This window comes from Octopus sinensis, linkage group LG4 (assembly GCF_006345805.1).
Source record: "Octopus sinensis linkage group LG4, ASM634580v1, whole genome shotgun sequence".
NCBI lineage: Eukaryota > Metazoa > Mollusca > Cephalopoda > Octopoda > Octopodidae > Octopus > Octopus sinensis.
Genome location: NC_043000.1, coordinates 31170926 through 31190172, shown reverse-complemented (window position 1 = coordinate 31190172; position 19247 = coordinate 31170926). Strand labels below are relative to the sequence as shown.

Genomic DNA, 19247 nt, shown 5'->3' with positions numbered 1-19247 from the left:
CTGACCAAACCCATACCAGCAAGAAAGACATTAAATGATACTGGACAACAAATATAATGATGATAGTGTGAAATAATCAGCTGAAAATCAGGAGAAATTGGATGAATTTGTTGCTGTGAAGTTAGAGCTGAGATATGAGGTGAAGTGAACCAAAAACTGAAGAGGAAAATACACAAGAAATTAATCCAATAATGGTGCTGTACCGTAAAGCTCTACTCCGTGTCAAGTCTCTTGTGTCAACATTTAATGTCAGACCATCAACAGTGATGAAAAATTTCTCCTGAAAAAACAAACAAACAATTTATCACAATGATGCAATATCAACATCACAAACTTAGGAAATTGGGGTCGAAATGGGGTTTACAGGGGGTTGTTAATGATTTTATAGGCTTCAGAGTGATGAAAGATGAGACTAATCCCCAATGGGGTTAGAAATTAAACCATATATTTCAAGATTAAATTATCAAATACACAATGGTTTCTGCCATTCCACAACACAAAACAAGACAATGAGGGAGCCTTACTTAACATGGCCAGTCAAGCTGCATGAAATAACAATCAAATCTCCCTCATATGACCACCTGTTGGTATTAAAAAGGGGGATGGCACATTGCATGTTGTGGAACTAGACACACTACATCTAAATGAATTGTTTAGATGGTCATGGACAGAACGCCTTTGATCTAGATCTGCTCAATTGTAAGACATAACAAATATAAGGTAAATAAAATGAGTAGTGTAAAGAATTCCATGAGAAACTAAACATCTGTGGTATATGTCTTTTATTTGTGGAAAAACTATTGAAACAATTTAAAACTGTAACATAACTGTGAGGGAGAGAAAGTAATATAGAATTTGTAGAGAACAAACAATAATAGTTTATAATGGAACCTATAGAATGGCTGTTTATGATTAACAATGGAAAAGTAAAGATTTTCTTTGAAGAGAAACTAGTAAAAGACAAACCTGGGAATCCTTAGCAATGGATTAGATTTAAAGCTTCAATTCAGATTAAGAAACACAAGTTTTTTTTTTCCTTTTTCTTCTTTAAATAATTAATAAACCAAATAAAACTTTAAGTAAATATCCAACTAAATAAAATAGTAAAATTATAATTCAATACTGAGAAAACAAAAACATGATTTTATCAATTTTTTTCTTACATCAGATTTTCTATCATGTTCCTTTGGTTCAAATGTTTTCAAATATAGATATTTGCATACCTATCCAACTACATCTTACAATAATTACCTCTAACTAGATTACATGATTCATGACCAGTGTCATCAGAGACAAACAAAAAGAATTATATTTGTCCTCCCCAGAATTATAATGGTTTGTATTCCTTCCAATAGACTTAGTAAACCTTTACATAAACCTTTCAGGTTTTATCTCAAGAGAAAGACCACCCAAAAAAAAAGAAACATTTTCAACTTCAATATCAACCCCACTATGGCACAGTGCCACTCTTTTTTGTGTGTCAGTTTAATCTGTAATGTTAAACACATCCCAAGATCTCACCATTTCTTCCTGTCTTTCTATGGCACAAATCAACTAAGCACTTTCAACTAAGATTCATTCTGCATTCACATCACTCGTTTCACCTGTCTACATCATTATTAACCCCTGGACATTACCGTCTCAAGATGTACGACTCATAACAGCCAATTTACCCAAATTCCCTGGCATGTAAATGATTGAGAACACAACATTCCCCCTGGATGGGATGCCAGTCTTTCACAAGGTTGCTCATTGACAGCTGAGTGGACTGGGGCAATATGAATTGAAACAGTTTGCCCAATAACACAATGCACTGCCCTGATTTGGAAATCAAAACCCTAATTTTGCAATCATGAGTGCAATACCCCAACCACTGGGCCATGTGCCTTCATACCAGTGTACATGAAACAAGGAACTTAATACTCAACCACTCCATCAGCTCTGCAAGGTTTCCCCAACCAATCTCTCTCTCTCTCTATCTCTCTCTCTCTCTACTCCGTAGCATCCCTGACCTTACATGTTCTCCCATCAGCCTCACACTTCCCAGGAAACAGGTGTAAATGCTTTTTTGAACTTCTTTTACCTCTTTCTTTTTCTTGATATTACACTTCCACCTCAACCATCTTTAGTACTAATTAGGCCACCCCATTAGCAGAAACCATCTACTTTAGCTAACAGATCATCTAAGCAGTGTCCAGGTGTATTTCTCTATATCTCACACTGTCCTCATCCCTTGTCAAACTACCAGAGATCACACTCTTCACTAATGATGATGAAAGTACAGTACTGAGGTCTTTCCTAAATGTTAAGCAAGTCCCACATCCCTCTCTGATGGTTCTAGGATTTTTACCATGTTGCACTTTTAAACCTTTCAATTCCAAACCATTCTAGCAAGTTTCAAACATAGCAGCAGCCGCCGCCGCCGTCGTTTAACGTCCGCCTTCCATGCTAGCATGGGTTGGACGAATGACTGAAGGCTGGCGAACCTGATGGCTGCACCAGACTTCAATCTTATTTATTTTATTTCAGAACATTTACAAATTTATTATTTTATCAATATTACCAGCTACATTTTGTGTGTCAGTGTTATAACTATGAAACCCCTAGATATGGACACTGGGACACACCCAGCATACCATCATCATTTAACATCTATTTTCCATGCTGGCATGGATTGGATGGTTTGACAGGACCCAGCAAGTCACAGAGTTACACCAAGCTCCAGAGAAGGAGAGAGAGTGAGAGTGAGTGAGTGAGTGTGTGTGTGTCTGTGTGTGTGTGTGTGTCTCTCTCTCTCTCTCTCTCTCTCTCCTTGACTTAACACCATGTGATTGTTGCAAATAAGTGTCCTGTCATTCAAGCAGTGCCATTCATTACTGATATTGTGTGCAAACATGCCTGGCCATGAGGAAAATACTAGAAATAGGTGTGGGTTGGCAATCGGAATAGCATCAGCCATGGAGAAATTGTCTGAATAAACTTGGTCCAACCTAAGCAAGCATGAGAGAATGGACATTAAAATGATGATGATGATGATGATGATGATATTACACAGTCAATCAATTCAAATCAGCCAGAGATATATTATGCCATAGTGAATACACATCATTCTTAGACAGTCTAAATTTACCAGATTGTGAGAACTAAGAATTAGCAAATATTCTGGGGAATTCTTTCTGATAGACTAACCTCCTCACCAGGAAGATTTATCTCTTGTTCACACAATACTACAAAACATGGATTCATTTCCCAGTCTTATAGATTCCTGAGTTTTTCAAAAGATTTAAACTTTTGATTCACTCCCAATCTGTTGTAAAGGTAGATGATATTATTCAAAAATTCCATTTCAAACATTCCATTCAAAGTATGTCTTATGAAAAAGATAACATCAAGTTAATAGTATTCTCTTAATGCAAATCTGGTTTTATAGATTGAGACTAAATTGGATAAGTTCACTTACATAGTCTGTACGGCATAAGGTATCAGCAATCGACCGACAAAGAAGCATCTGAAATTCCCTCTTTGGAATATCACAGTCCATTTTAAAAGCATACCATTCATCTTTGTCTCCATTGTTACAGGTGAGACCAAAGGCATTTTGACAAGCTGTGAGAAAGAAAATACAAATTAATACTTTAAACAACAAAAAATGAAAATTATATCAATTAATAAATTAATTCTGTACACAAGCACATATTCAGTCCAACTATAAAATAATTTAGAGTTTAAAAGTCCAGGTGAAAAATACAAAAAGAACACACCTAACAATCTGATAACAGTGACTTTGACTTAATGAAGTCTTCTCAGTTTCAGATTAATAAAGGGCAAATGATCTCTACATAAATCTGTAGAAATCAACTATTTCTCAATGAAACATTTTATATAGAGTTAATTAACATATTTTTGTTGGATGTCATGTTAATAATAGATAAAGAATAAAACATTTTGGGACATTCTAATATCAGACCTTAACACAGTCTTAACCCCAAAGACCATTCCAAAAACCATATCACCCAAATATTCTCTTCCTTATTATATCATCATCATCATCGTTTACCATCCGCTTTCCATGCTAACATGGGTTGGATTATTTTGACTGAGGGGTGGGGAACCAGATGGTTGCACTAGCTCCAATCTTGATTTGGCAGAGTTTCTACAGCTGAATGCCCTTCCTAACGCCAACCACTCCGAGAGTGTAGTGGGTGCTTTTTACGTGCCACCGGCACGGGGGCCAGTCAGGCGGTACTGGCAATGACCTCGCTCAAATCCTTTTGCACATGCCACCAGCACAGGTGCCAGTAAGGCAACGTTGGTAACAATCATGCTCGAATGGTGCCCTTTTACGTGCCACCGGCACAGAAGCCAGTTGGCTGCTCTGGCAACGATCACACTCAGATGGTGCTCTTGGCACCCTACTAGCATGGGCACAAGTGCCAGTAAGGTGACGCTGGTAACGATCACGCTCGAATGGTGCCCTTTAAATGCCACTGGCACGGAAGCCAGTTAGCTGCTCTATCAATGATCATACTCGTATGGTGCTCTTTGCATACACATATATATTCCTACCAAACACTAACCAATGGATCCCAGCACAGAAATAATGGCAAAAACATGAATTAAAAAGATTAAAACTGACTTTGGTGTTTTACATCCACTTTTCCATGCTGGCATGAGTTAGACAGACTTTCAGGTTCAGTGTTTTTATGACTGGATTTCCTCCCTGATACTAACCCTTTTAGTTGCCCCTTACAACACACAAGCACAGGATTCTAAAAACCAAGATACACATTAAAGATTATCATCACTTTCATTTTATCCTACAGTAGAATAAGTCTTGTATTAAGTGAGTATTTCTTTGAGCAGGTTCTGTGAAAAAATATTGGGGTTCAACAAGAAAAGGGACCTTCAATGAAATTTAATAAAAATTTATTTCTTAAAAAATGGAACTCCCTATTTTTAAATTAATTGTTATATTATTTTTTTATGAATAAAGTTCTTTCTCTAAAATAATTTTTTTTATCATTTAATGTCCTCAGGTGCTGCCATAAGCTGAACAGTGATGAGAGTCCAAGTGAGTTCCTCAACAGGACAAAGACTGAGGGCTCCCTGGCAAGTCCCAGTTTTTAGCTTCCTAATACTTACACAGTATGTATTCATTTCAGTTGCCTTCGTTTTTATGTGCTTTTTCCTTTTTAATGCTCGACGAATCCATTAACAAGGCGAGACACCAACCCCTATCCCTGTATCATAGCATAAAGACATCTCCCCCTCTATTACAACCCTACTCAGTTGAGGGTCTTGTTTTGCAAGTTACCTAGCAACCTCATTAGAGCTGGCTTTATGAAAAAAAAATATACAGTTTAACACTACATCACTCTTGCATAATTTTAGAACTAACCTTGAAATCGGGTACCAATAAGGCAACGCTGGTCATGATCCCGCTCAAATAGTGCCTCCTACATTCCACCGACATGGAAGCCAGTTAGCCACTCTGGCAACAATCACGCTCAGATGGTGCTCTTAGCACCCTACTAGCACGGGGCACAAGTGCCAGTAAGGCGAAGCTGGTAATGATCACACTCGAATGGTGCTGGCATGGAAGCCAGTTAGCCGCTCTGTCAACAATCACGCTCATATGGTGCTCGTGCCCGTCACTGAATTTCACTTTGATTTTGATTAAAAGATTAAATTTCATGAAATGGTCCCCTACCTAGCAGAATCTGAAGACAATCAATCCAATACAGAGCTGCATATTCTACAGAAACAGAAGGTAAAAGAAGACTGTATATCTTGACTATTTGTACTTACTGTCTGTTTCTTTCATATCCAGCACAGCTTTTATAGAGTTCAATGGTAACAAAGCTAAATGTTTAAATGGTTTCTGTGGGGTTTTATGGCTGGAAGGACTTTTAGCAGCACTGTTTACCAACTTGAGTCGACGTTTACAAATCTAAACAGAAAAAGAAAAACCAACAAATATTTTAAGTCTACAACACCAGGGTGAATAATAGAATCTATTTTATCAGTTTTACCTGATACAGTAGGACCTATGTTAAGTTTAGCTGTCATCCATTGTAAGAACTAGGTTAGTTTTTATGTAACCACTGTCCGTCATAAGAACCAGATTAGTAGCCCCTATCTATTGTAAGGGCCCAGTTAGTTTGATTGGTGAAGTTCATTAACAGAAGTAATAGACATGGCAGTTTTCAGTGAAATAATTTCATATCTGCTATTTGGAAAGAATCTCTTCCTCTCTTGAGAAATATTATTGAAATAAAAACTGAGTCTAACTCTAGAAGTTTAACTTTATCACTTGGTGATGTTGTATCATGTTGACCTTGATAAAATTTGAACACTGCAATATAAAATATGAACTTGTTGATAGGCAGCAGAAAAGCCAAAACAAGAACATGTTTTACAGTGACTGAGAAGTCAATGAGAAGACATTGTGAGTTTCGTATTTTTTTGTTACTTTTATCATGAGCTTTTTACAGTGAATTACAGCATTCTGTGATGCCTTCTTGGAGTAGGTCATACAGTTCTTGTCTTGTGAATTTGAAATTGTCCACAGAATACATTTGCATAGGTGTAGCAATTAGTTTTTCTTTTTGCGTTCTACGTTAAATAAATGAAAGATCATAAATCTTTAGGTAAATATATTCAATAAGAATATTTTATGCTGAATTTATATTGAGTGCTCCATTGTATAAAAATATTAATACTATTAAAGTATTTATATATTTAATACGAGCGATATATACATATATTTTTTAATAACATATTATTATTATTAATATAAGGAAATCAATATCAAACTCTTCATAAAGATATATCCGTGTGAAAATACTTATTGTATTAAAAATATATATAAATAAATAAATATAAAAATATAAATAGAATGTTTAAGATAAATTTGATAGTTTGAAAGTTTTGAATTAATTTTTTAAGCATGAATGAAAGATGTAACTAACGGAATCTTAAGCAAAAGTCAACAACACAAGAGAGGTTCATACCAATGTAGTGGAGGAGGGTGGGGTTAGCAATGAGAGGCAGGATGTTAGTAGTTTTAGTAACAGCATCAGAAACAAAAATAACTTACAGACAGGTTATCACTAAAGAGGAACAAAGTCAAAGATTCTCCTCTTGGAATGACTGAACCATATAATTCAATAGTGTCGACCCTCTTTAGGAAAGTCCGATGTGAAGAGAGCAGATAAGGCTGGAAAACAAAAACAATACACAAAATAAAATTAGTACAAAAATTATCTAAAATTCTTATCTAAAAATCCTCGTCAACCAATTAAACTGGCTGTAATTACAATCAGATGACATGTTAATTAACTTTATCAGATCCTCATGAACAAGTAAAGTTCCATAAACCAATATGGCATAGCAGAACTGCTGGAAATTATTATTACTAGTTGATCTTTTAATATCAGCATATTTTCAAGATATTTAGCAACTTGGTTAATTAAACGAAAAGAAGCCCAAGCAGTAAATTAGATACTTACAGGACAACACTCAATGTCGTTAAATAAGTCAAACATTTCCACACGATTTTCAGTCTTCTTCTTGTCTTCGTTAATGTATCTAGAAATGGAAATAGCTTTGAGATTAGTAATCAGCTGAAAAATACCAAAATACAAACACACCAGGTTTATTAGAGCAGCTAATTAGTGACTCACTAAATTGAAACGTCAGCCTAATGAAGCAGTAATGAATAAAAGACCTTTCATACAAAGGTTTATGAAAGGATCCTTAGAAAGATCTTATACAGCATCAACATCATCAGTTGCATGAGTCAGAATTTATTGAGACATCATCTACTATGGCTGAATACCATTCCTGTTGCCAACCGTTGCTCATTTCCAAACAAGGTAATATTCCCTCATGCCAGAAACGCTTTTGCAGAATATTGGAAATGGATGACAGTAACTTGTACGAGAGTGGCAATAGTTTACAACTACTACAAAACATCAGGATAAGGAGACACACGCATACACACACATACATATATGCATATATACACATCTACACACACAAGTGTACGCATAAGATACATACTCACACTCATAAACACATACATTCATATATGCATCCATACACACACACACACATACTTATATCTGTTTCTTTACTACCCACAAGGGGCTAAACACAGAGGAAACAAACAAGGACAGACAAACGGATTAAGTCGATTACATCGACCCCAGTGCGTAACTGGTACTTAATTTATCGACTCCAAAAGGATGAAAGGCAAAGTCGACCTCGGCGGAATTTGAACTCAGAACATAGCGGCAGACGAAATACCTATTTCTTTATTGCCCACAAGGGGCTAAACACAGAGGGGACAAACAAGGACAGACATAGGTATTAAGTCGATTACATCGTCCCCAGTGCGTAACTGGTACTTAATTTATCGACCCCGAAAGGATGAAAGGCAAAGTCGACCTCGGCGGAATTTGAACTCGCAACGTAACGACAGACGAAATACGCCTACGCATTTCGCCCGGCGTGCTAACGTTTCTGCCAGCTCGCCGCCTTCACACACACACACACATACTTATATCATCACCATCATTGCCTAATGTTCTCCTTCCATGCTGACATGGGTTAGCTGGTTTGACAGGAGCTAGCCAGGATGAGTTTAAATGTGCATAATAACTTTGTTTAAAACTGGTGCTCGGTCCAATGTAATAGCTACAGGAGTTATTTACTATGTTGTAAATGGTGCATTGGTATACGACATTGAATCTTCTGCATTGGGCTTGCAGCGGGCAATCTGATATGATGGACTGGCCCAGAAGGGGAAGTCAAGTTGCTCTACTGGTCACAACATGATCACAACCATAAACCCTGGGTTTAAACTAAACATACAAACACACACACATACATACACATAACCCATACCAGCATTGACAATAGACATTAAATGATGATAACACACATATATACATACATACATACATACACACACATATACATACACGCAGTTAACTTGTACAAGCTTCTCATCCACCAAATATAACCTTAGGCTATGGTAGGAAGGGACTTGCCAAAAGAACTCTGCAGTGGACTCAAAACTAGACGCTTATGGTTGTGAAGTAAACTTTTCAACCACAACAGCCATGCTTACAGAAATCACTTAAAACTCACGTGAGAACTTCTTTTAATGCTTTTACAGCTTCCTCCAGCTTTTTGGAATCAGGATTGGTTTTTGGAGTTCGTTTGAGAATTTCTGATAAAAGAAAAATCATATAAATATAACTATGGCAACGATTATTTTTATTATTATTATTATTATTATTATTATTATTATTAAGGTGGTAAGTTAACAGAATTGTTTGCACATCAAATAAAATGTCAGGTAGCATTTCTTCTAGCTCTCCACATTCTGAGCTCAAATCCTGCTAAGGTTTACTTTGCCTTTCATCCTTTTGAGGTCGTTAAAATAAGGTACCAGTCAAGTGATGGGATCAATGTAAACACCTTGCCCTCTCCTCTAAAAATTGCTAGCTCTGTACCAAAAATTCAAAAGGATTATTGTTCGACTTGTTGCACAGCATTTGTTGCTGGTGGTGTAATGCCAGTGCCAGCTGTCCACAACCAATGGACTGAGTTGGCACCTTCAACTGCCAAGCACTTTTCTAAGTATTCTAGCAGCAAGTGCCTCACCTTGATATTGTCCCCAATTTCTTTTAAATAGTTTTCAATTCTAGAGCTCACATTACCAAGTGTCCTGACAAAAATAGGACCCCTTCAGTCTTCTCCATAGCCCACAAATGGTTTATCATCATCATCATCATCATTTAACGTCTGCTTTCCATGCTAGCATGGGTTGGACAAATGACTGAGGGCTGGCGAACTAGATGGCTGCACCAGGCTTCAATCTTGATCTGGCAGAGTTTCTACAGCTGGATGCCCTTCCTAATGCCACCCACTCTGAGAGTGTACTGGGTGCTTTTACGTGCCACCGGCACGGGGTCAGTCAGGTGGTACTGGCAACGACCTCGCTCGAATCTTTTACACATGCCACCAGCACAGAGGCCAGATAGCCGCTCTTTTCAATTCTAGAGCTCACATTACCAAGTGTCCTGACAAAAATAGGACCCCTTCAGTCTTCTCCATAGCCCACAAATTATTTTATCTTCCATGTTAATAGTTTATATCTCTCAATCTTCTTCAACTCTTTGTCCCATACCTTAATGTAAGCTGGGCAAGTTACATATGAAATTAAACATTGTTTGTTAACTTTATCAATCACTGTAGTATCTGACTTGAGATGTTCAATTTTATGGCCACATTGTACCATTAAGTCCCAGACATGGTCATTTTCTACAACACCTCCCCTGAAATTGCTGGCCTTGTGCCAAATTTCATTTCTTCCATGCCAGTGGCACATAAAAAGCACCATCCGAGCGTGATCGTTACCAGTGTCACCCTACTGGCACTTGTGCCGGTGGCCCGTGAACAAAACATTCGAGCGAGGTCATTGCCAGTGCCTCTGGACTGACTCCTGTGCAGGTGGCATGTAAAAAACACCATTTCGAGCATGGCTGTCGCCAGTACTGCCAGACTGGCCTTCGTGCCGGTGGCACGTATAAGCACCCACTACACTCTAGGAGTGGTTGACGTTAGGAAGGGCATCCAGCTGTAGAAACTCTGCCAGATCAAGATTGGAGCCTGGTGCAGCTATCTGGTTCACCAGTCCTCAGTCAAATCTTCCAACCCATGCTAGCATGAAAAGCGGATGTTAAATGATGATGATGATGATGATGATAACTGGCATTCTGTTGGTTAGGACGATAAGTGTTCCAGCCAATTTGATCAACAGAATACCCTGCATGTGAAATTAATGTGAAAATGGCTAAGCACCCCATGGACATGCATACCCTTAAAGTAGTTCTCAAGGAGATTCAGTGTGACACAATGTGACAACGTTGGCCCTTTGAAATACAATTCATTTTTGCCAGTCATAGTGGACTGGAGCAACATGAAACAAGTGTGACGCTCAAGGACACAACATACGACCAGAAATTGACCTCACAAAATTAAAATCATAGGCTGAACACCCTAATTACACACACACACAACAGGTTTCTATACAGTTTCCATCTGCTAAATTCACTGACAAAGCCTGAGGTATAGTAGAAAATATTGCCCTGGGTGCCACACAGTGAAGTGAACCAGAAAACATCTGGTTTCAAGGGAATCTTCTCAACCATGCACCCATATTTAAGCAATTGTTCAAATCAATTACACAGCCACAGCTTCATAGCGTGAGATGTTTAAAAAAATTAAAAGAACAAATGGTGCAAACTTCAACTATTTCTTTTGGCAACGAAAAAACAATGTTTAATTCTATTAGATTTCTATTATTTAAAGAACAACAATAATTTCTTCATCATCATCATCGTTTAATGTCCGCTTTCCATGCTAGCATGGGTTGGACGATTTTGACTGAGGGCTTGCGAACCAGAAGGCTGCACCAGACTCCAATCTTAATCGGACAGAGTTTCTACAGCTGGATGCCCTTCCTAACGCCAACCACTCCGAGAGTGTAGTGGGTGCTTTTTACATGTCACCAGCACAGGGGCCAGTCAGGTGGTACTGGCAATGACCTCACTCGAATCTTTTTACACGTGCCACTGGCACACGTGCCACTGGCACAGGTGCCAGTAAAACAATAAAAACTAAAAAGGACTAAACTTTAGACTAGAAGAATTAGGTTTCTTACTTAGAGGTACACAGCAACAAGTGAAGAAATATAGATTAAAAAATACAGATTTTGCTGTAACATAGACAGAACTATTGCCAAAATCTTAGTGACAGAAAATTAGCAGATTATATTAATACACCTCAGAGAAAGAACTGAGACAACCAATGTGGCTAAGAGCCAAGGAATTACTGTGTTAAGTTCTTCAAATGTTGTAATTGAAATGATATAAAAAAATAAGGAGTCATGTTCAACAACCAAAAATAGCAGTAGTCGGGAAGTTTTAAAGGAACAGACTACTGGTGATCAGGTTAAAACCTCACCAGGCCCTTGAACAAGTTACATTACTTCATTTATTTGGGCACTTTTCACTGCTTGTTTAATTGGCTGTGGAAGGGAAATAGTTGATGACTCAAACAGATCAAACTAATTTGATGAAAAAAGTCGTTGCTACTTCTCTAACATAGAATTTAAAAACAATGACGAATAGAGAAAATTTAATTATTATATATTATGATGCACATAGTTCCCCACCTCCATGTTAGAATAATCTGCATATACCATCATCATCATTTAACATCCGTCTTCCATGATGACATGGGATGGATGGCTTGAAAGAAGCTGACAAGGCAGAGGGTTGTACCAAGTTCCACTGTCTATTTTAGCATGCTTTTTACGGTTGGATGCCCTTCCTAATGCCAACCAGTTTACAGAGTAGACTGGGTGCTTTTTACATGGCACCAGCAGTGGTGAAGCCTACTTTGACATGATTTTCACAGCTGAATATCTTTTCTAATGTCAACCGCTTTACAGACTAGACTGGGGGGCTTTTATGTCGCACCAGCAAGGTCTGCTTTGGCATAGCTTTTACAGTTGAATGCTCTTCAAAAAACACCAACCATTTTACAGTGTGAACTGGATGCTTTTTACATAGCACCCGCACAAGTGGGATCACCAAGTAACTTTCAAGACAAAGATCCTTTGAGAGTGGGGTGGTACAGGAGGAGGTGAATTAGCACCATATGATGAGAAGCTGGAGTATGACAGAGGGAAGAAAAAAGGGGCTTTGCTGTAGAGGAGATACTTGGCAGTATGAGAGGGAGAAAGTAGCAGATGGGAGTCAGAGGGAGAGAGTGAATAAGCAAGAGGGAGTGAAAGAGCAAGAGAGCATGGGTGAGATTTGCCGTAAAATGGGATGGCAGAGCATTGCTAAGGGTGCATGAGTAAAGAGTTCTCATGAATGCAAAGAGGAGGATGGAAGAGGAGAGGGGATGCAATGACTGGTGAAACTTGGGTATAGAGGGGATAGCAATGATACAGTGAGTAGGGCAGTGAGGACAGGACTGAACTGCAGGAGTAGCGAGGGAGAGATAAACACAGTGCATGATATAGAGGAAGAAGAGGAGATGCAGTTTGGTTTAATGGGGTGCAAGGGGGTTGTGAAACATTTTTTAATGTTACATGTGGGTGGAACACACAGCACTTCCAGAACTCAGTTTTATTGAGGTGGGCAGATTTTCTCATTAACTTCATATCACTAAACATCTAGGGCCTTTATCATCTCCTCTATGAGCCCCAACATCTTGAGATCAGTCCTCACTACTTCATCCCATGTCTTCCTTGGTCTCTCTCTTCCACATGTGCCATCCACTCTAAGTGATTGGCAGTTGTCTGCATTCATACACATCACATATCCAAACCAGCATAGTCATCTCTCTTACATGCTGCTGCGAAGACCTGTTGGGGCAAGTGAAATCGAAATCAGAATCGAAATTGAACCAATCCTATGACTGGTACCCGGCAGTTGCCAGGACCGCTGGACTGACTCCTTTGCAGGTGGCAAGTGAAGAAGCACCATTTCAACCCTGTGCTTGAGGAGATCCATTGAGTCAAGTACACCAACATCAAAATCAATGGAAACTGCAGCTGTGATCCCTGTGCCGGTGGCACGTAAAAGGCATCATCTGAATGTGGCCGATGCCAGCGCCGCCTAGACTGGCTTCCGTGCCGGTGGCACGTAAAAAGCACCATCCGAATCGTGGCCAATGCCAGCACCACCTTGACTGGCTTCCGTGCCGGTGGCACATAAAATGCACTAATCCGATCGTGGCCGTGGCCAGCCTCGCCTGGCACGTAAAAAGCACCCACTACACTCACGGAGTGGTTGGCGTAAGGAAGAGCATCCAGCTGTAGAAACACTGCCAGATCAGACTGGAGCTTGGTGCAGCCTTCTGGCTTCCCAGACCCCAGTCGAACCGTCCAACCCATGCTAGCACGGAAAATGGACATTAAATGATGATGATGATGATATATATATAGAGAGAGAGAGATATACATGCACGCACACACACACACACACATCAGTGGTGCCTGGTGGTAATATTAAACTAGGTGATGGGTTAAGTATACCAGCCAAGTAGGCCACATTAAGATTTAAATTTAGGATGCAAAGCACCAGAAGAGAAACTACAAAAAATCTGGCCTGATATTCTTTCAGTTCCACTAAGCCAATGCTGTAGGTTGGGACTTCTGAAAGGCAATGTCAGCATAGCAGGATTTGAACTCAGCATGCAGAGTGTTGGAAAGAATACACATTGAATGCTGTTCGATGTTCTAATGACTGCCAATTTGCTGCCTATGTGTAAGATCTTCATCTCCCTGACTACATTTTAACTTTGTAGAATCTTAGTGTCAAAAGACAAGAAAATAATGTATCATTGCAATGGTGGTGGACCGGTTCCTACAAGTCAAGTGATTACCATCAAACACTGTCTCCAGTTGTGGAAGTTTCAGAAGGTTAGACAAATTAACTAACTTACAGTAATTGCTAAAGTCAAAATAAAATTACTTCATCACTTGTTTTTGAACTGAGCAAACACTGATAGAGGCAGCAAAAGGAACCGGCCTCTGATAATAAACTGCAGCCTGTTGGACAGTTTTTAACACACAAATTCTAGAGTCATGGCAATTTTAAAAGGACCAGGCAAATATTGGTGTTGACATGTTAAGAGTTATGAGATCAATTTAGGACAAAAATTTGTCTCAGTGAAGTGCTGACAGAGAAAAACTATTAAATATAAAACCTGGCTTCCATGCCGGTGGCATGTAAAAAGCACCAACCGATCTTGGCCGTTGCCAGCCTCCCCTGGAATTCTGGTAAGATTTTCTAATACAACTAAATTCAATTCGATAAATTATTGTAATTTATTTTTACGGCACCTGTGCCAGTGGCACATAAAAAGCACCCACTACACTCACGGAGTGGTTGGCGTTAGGAAGGGCATCAAGCTGTAGAAACACTGCCAGATCAGGCTGGAGCCTGGTGCAGTCTCCTGGCTTCCCAGACCCCGGTCGAACTGTCCAACTCATGCTAGCATGGAAAACGGACGTTAAACAATGATGATGAATATGATGTAATAATTAAAATAACAATTGTTTCAAATTCTGGCACAAGGCCAGCAATTCTGAGGGGAGAGACTAATCAATTACATCAACTACAGTACTTGACAGGTACTTATTTTGTTGACACCTGAAATGATGAGAAGCAAAGTTGACCTCAGCAGTACTTGAACTCAGAACATAAACAGCCAGAAGAAATGCTTGCTAAGCGTTTTGTTTGACATGACAATCATTCTGCCAGCTTGCCACCTCAATAATAATAATAATGATAATAATACTAACGATATTAATAACACTAGCAATGAAACTTCATTAGCTTAAAATTCTGAATCAATTAATTGTTTTCATTAACCAATCAGTATTTACAAAGATTCCATAGTAGAAGGATGAATGGTAAATTGGTGAGTAATAGCAAATGGATCGATAAATACTGTCAAAGAATCACCAACTAGCAAGAATTTGACCTTTGCAGTCATTTGGCCATACAGTTGAGAACATGGGTGAAGTTGGAATTGTCTGCCAGAAGTTATAAATGATGGTAATGGAAAAAGAAAAGAAAAAAAATAGAAAAATTTAGCAATATCCTGAAATGACAAATTCTCACCGTTTAAAAGCAGAATAACACTTCCAAGACGCTGCACAGGACGTATCATTAATTCAACTAGAGTTTGTCGACCACATTCTGGTTTGTTAAGAGATACCTGAAACACAAGAAATAATTGAGTCTATTGAAACGAGAAATTCTGTTGTTATTTTCATGTCACCACTATTATTATTATTACTATTATTATTATTATTATTATTATTAGTTAAGCAATGTTTCTGGTTTCATAGAAGCCATGTTCTTACACATTTAGAACAGAGACAAATAGTGAAAACAAATATCCACATCAGCAGATATTAAATAAAATTGGAAGAAATAGTTTGAAATAGAGTTTTTTCTAACACAACGCACACGAATGCGCGCGTGCACACACACACACACACACTGTCATCATTATCATCATCATCATCACATTTCTAATTTATTGCTTTCTTGCTTCACTTGAAGCTACCTTTCGATTCATGATCAACATTAAATATCTTTTTCACTATGTTTTATAACAGGGACAGCCATCCAGGTGCTCAGATATAAAATGTACCCCCAGCACATACTGTAAAAGAGTAGGTAAACAAGCAGATGAAACGTAGAGCGGAAGGATCTATTCTGCTGTGTCTTGTCAAAGACATGAAACCTTCTCTAGAATTGGTGCCATGACAAAATATACCCAGTACACTCTGTAAGATGGTTAGTGCCTGAGTAGAGAGAAGAGTGAGCTGAGAGTATCTTTTATGCCATGTCTTATAAACAACCTAACTTCTCTAGTGATGTAGCCGTAATAAAACGATATAAAATGCATCTTATACACAGTGCAGCCATAGAAACCAAGCTAAAAATGAAACACAAGTGCAAGACATGGCCCTCTGGCCCATCTATGAGAGAGTAATTCAGAATAAGAATTGACTCAGGTCATGATGACCCAGCCAATCAATGCCAACATGGAAAGCAGACATATGGTGATGGTGATGATGAAGATGGTACCTATGGCTAAGAACGTTACCATTTTGATTATATAACTAATTTCAATGCTTCAATTATCACTCTTGTTTTAATTTGTTTGTCTTCTTCCTTAATTGTACACAACACCAAAACATACAGCCTTTTCAATCAAGAACCCATTATTGTAAATTATAATAATTGTCTAATGCAATATTTCCGACAATCAAACCAACTACCTTTCAATCAAGCAGGTCTTATCGCAGATGTCTAGAAAACAAAAGTAGCTTCACAAAATACTAAATAACATTGACATATATTCCAATAAAAAAAAAAAAATTTCAAAGGAACAAAGACATATGATAATAACTGAAGGCTGTTTAATAACAGTATTGATGGAAAATATCATAATTCAAACAGAAGTGCACACAAAAAGAAAGGATTTCTCACTTGGTGCAGTCACGGTCAACAACAAGTAATAAACGATTTTGTATACAGCTCTCAAGTGCTAAAAAATATTCCATCATCCCTCAACTCACTACTCCCACCACCTCTTTACTCCTACATCTCACCATACCTTGACCCTCCAACTCCCTTACCCCTCTATCTCTTGACCCTCTGATCCCTCCTGACCCCATCATCTAACTCTCTACTCACTTACCCCACCTCATAACTAACCACTATCTTATCCCACCCTCTCTTGATTTTACTCCCTAACCCCACCATTTCTTGCCTCTCTACTCCTTTACTCCACTATATCTTGACTCTCTACTTCCATCATCTTTTGACTTCACTCTCTTATCCTACACCTCACTATCCCTTGGTTTTATTCCCTCACCCCATCATCTCTTGGCCCTCTAATCCCTTACCCCACTATCTCAACTCTCTGATCCCTTACCCCATCATCTCTCGACACTCAACTCCTTTACCTCACCATTTCTTGGATCTACTCCTTTACCCCACCATCACTCAACTACTCCCATTATGTCTTGACTCTACTCTCTTATCCCACTATTTGTTGACTCTATACTCCAGTATCCCACCATCTCTTGATTTTTCTACTCCCTTACTTCACTATCACTTGACTCCCTACTCCCATCATTTCGTGACCATACTCTCTATTCCCACCATCTTACCCAACCATCTCGTGGGCCTACTCCTATCATCTCTTGACTGTTCTTTTATCCCACTACCTCTTGACTCTCTCCTCCACTATCCCACCATCTCTTGACTCTCTACTCTCATATCCCACCATCTCTTGACTTCACTCCAATATCCTCTCTCTTGACTCTCAAATCTCATCCATACCCCACTGTCTCAACTCACTACTACATTACCAAAATACTGTCTTTTCCATTTTGTAATTTTTACCCACTGAAGGGCAAAATCAGCTCAACAAATCTTTCCATATAGAAAACCTTCAACCTAAATTTAACATTTTCTTGTGTAGTTCTTTCCCTTTTAATCTGCTGCTTCTTCCTGACTCAACAAGATTCAGCTTTTCCACATGCAGCCCAGCTCTAATTAAGCAACTGTTCAAAGAAATGTTACATGGATAATGAACACTAGCACTATGACCCGGCAACGTGCTAGTACATGCATATACAGCTGCGTGTGTGCACGCATACACGCGAGTACTGTCCAAATCTCTGACCAATCACATACAGCTAGCTGGCATTCAATTGGCGTATCAAGTTTCAGGCATTTTGATTGGGTTTTGGATAGAAAATTCACAAAAAAGTCACTTCTATTGATTTTTTTAATGGCTTTGCAGAGTGACTGGGGAATTGTAAAGATGTGCATGACCACCCTTGGATGGTTTTCAATGACCATAGAAAGTGCAAGCCCTCTAACTGAAAAATTGTGGATTTGTATAAAGGATACACACACAGACAGACATTTTGCCATTTATATATAGAGAGATGAAGCAGCAGAGAATGTTAGAAAGAGCGGAAATGAGAATGGCTCAGTAGGTAGAAGATGGCCAAATAGTCACGAGAGAAGAGAAAGACAATGAATGAATTTCAAAGCAATATGAGAATTTAGCCAATGATGGATCTATGCTATGAAGTGAAGTGGATTTAGATGGTCATGTGCTGAAGAAGGACTGTGTGAGGGGGCTGATGGAAAATAAAGGGGAAGCAAAGGAGAGCGATTGATAAAGACATGGTTAAAGGTAGAAATGAACAGAAAAGGGATGTAAGGGACAGAGAGGACTGTCACAAAGACTGTAGGGATAACTTTTGCTTTAGCTGGAAGTGTGGCCTTAAAATACTGTTGTTGTTGAACATGGCTCTATACTTCCAGAAAACTGGAATTCTGGTAAGATTTTCTAATACAACTAAATTCAATTCGATAAATTTTGGCACAAATCCAGCAATTTCAGGACAGGGGTTAAGTCAGTTACATCAACCTGTTTTCAACTGGTACTTATTTTATCAACTCTGAAAGGATGGAAGGCGAAGTCAACATTAGTGGAATTTTGAACACAGAACATAAAGACAGATAAAATGCTACTAAAAACATTTGTCTGGTGAGCCAACAATTCTGCCAGATTACCACCTTAATAATAATAATCCTTTATACTATAGACAC

General features: G+C 38.6%; 1 protein-coding gene across 1 annotated transcript in view; it reads right to left on the bottom strand.

Annotated features, from left to right (window-relative positions):
• LOC115210279 (protein ECT2-like) overlaps window positions 1-19247 on the bottom strand; it is a 182868-nt gene that overhangs the window by 29341 nt on the left and 134280 nt on the right. The window contains exons 15-21 of the mRNA XM_036501941.1: window positions 15720-15816; window positions 9157-9238; window positions 7512-7590; window positions 7100-7219; window positions 5809-5950; window positions 3461-3606; window positions 204-280 (exon numbers count right to left, since the gene is read on the bottom strand). Of these exons, the coding sequence (XP_036357834.1) occupies window positions 204-280; window positions 3461-3606; window positions 5809-5950; window positions 7100-7219; window positions 7512-7590; window positions 9157-9238; window positions 15720-15816 (743 nt within the window). The remainder of the gene's footprint in view (window positions 1-203; window positions 281-3460; window positions 3607-5808; window positions 5951-7099; window positions 7220-7511; window positions 7591-9156; window positions 9239-15719; window positions 15817-19247) is intronic.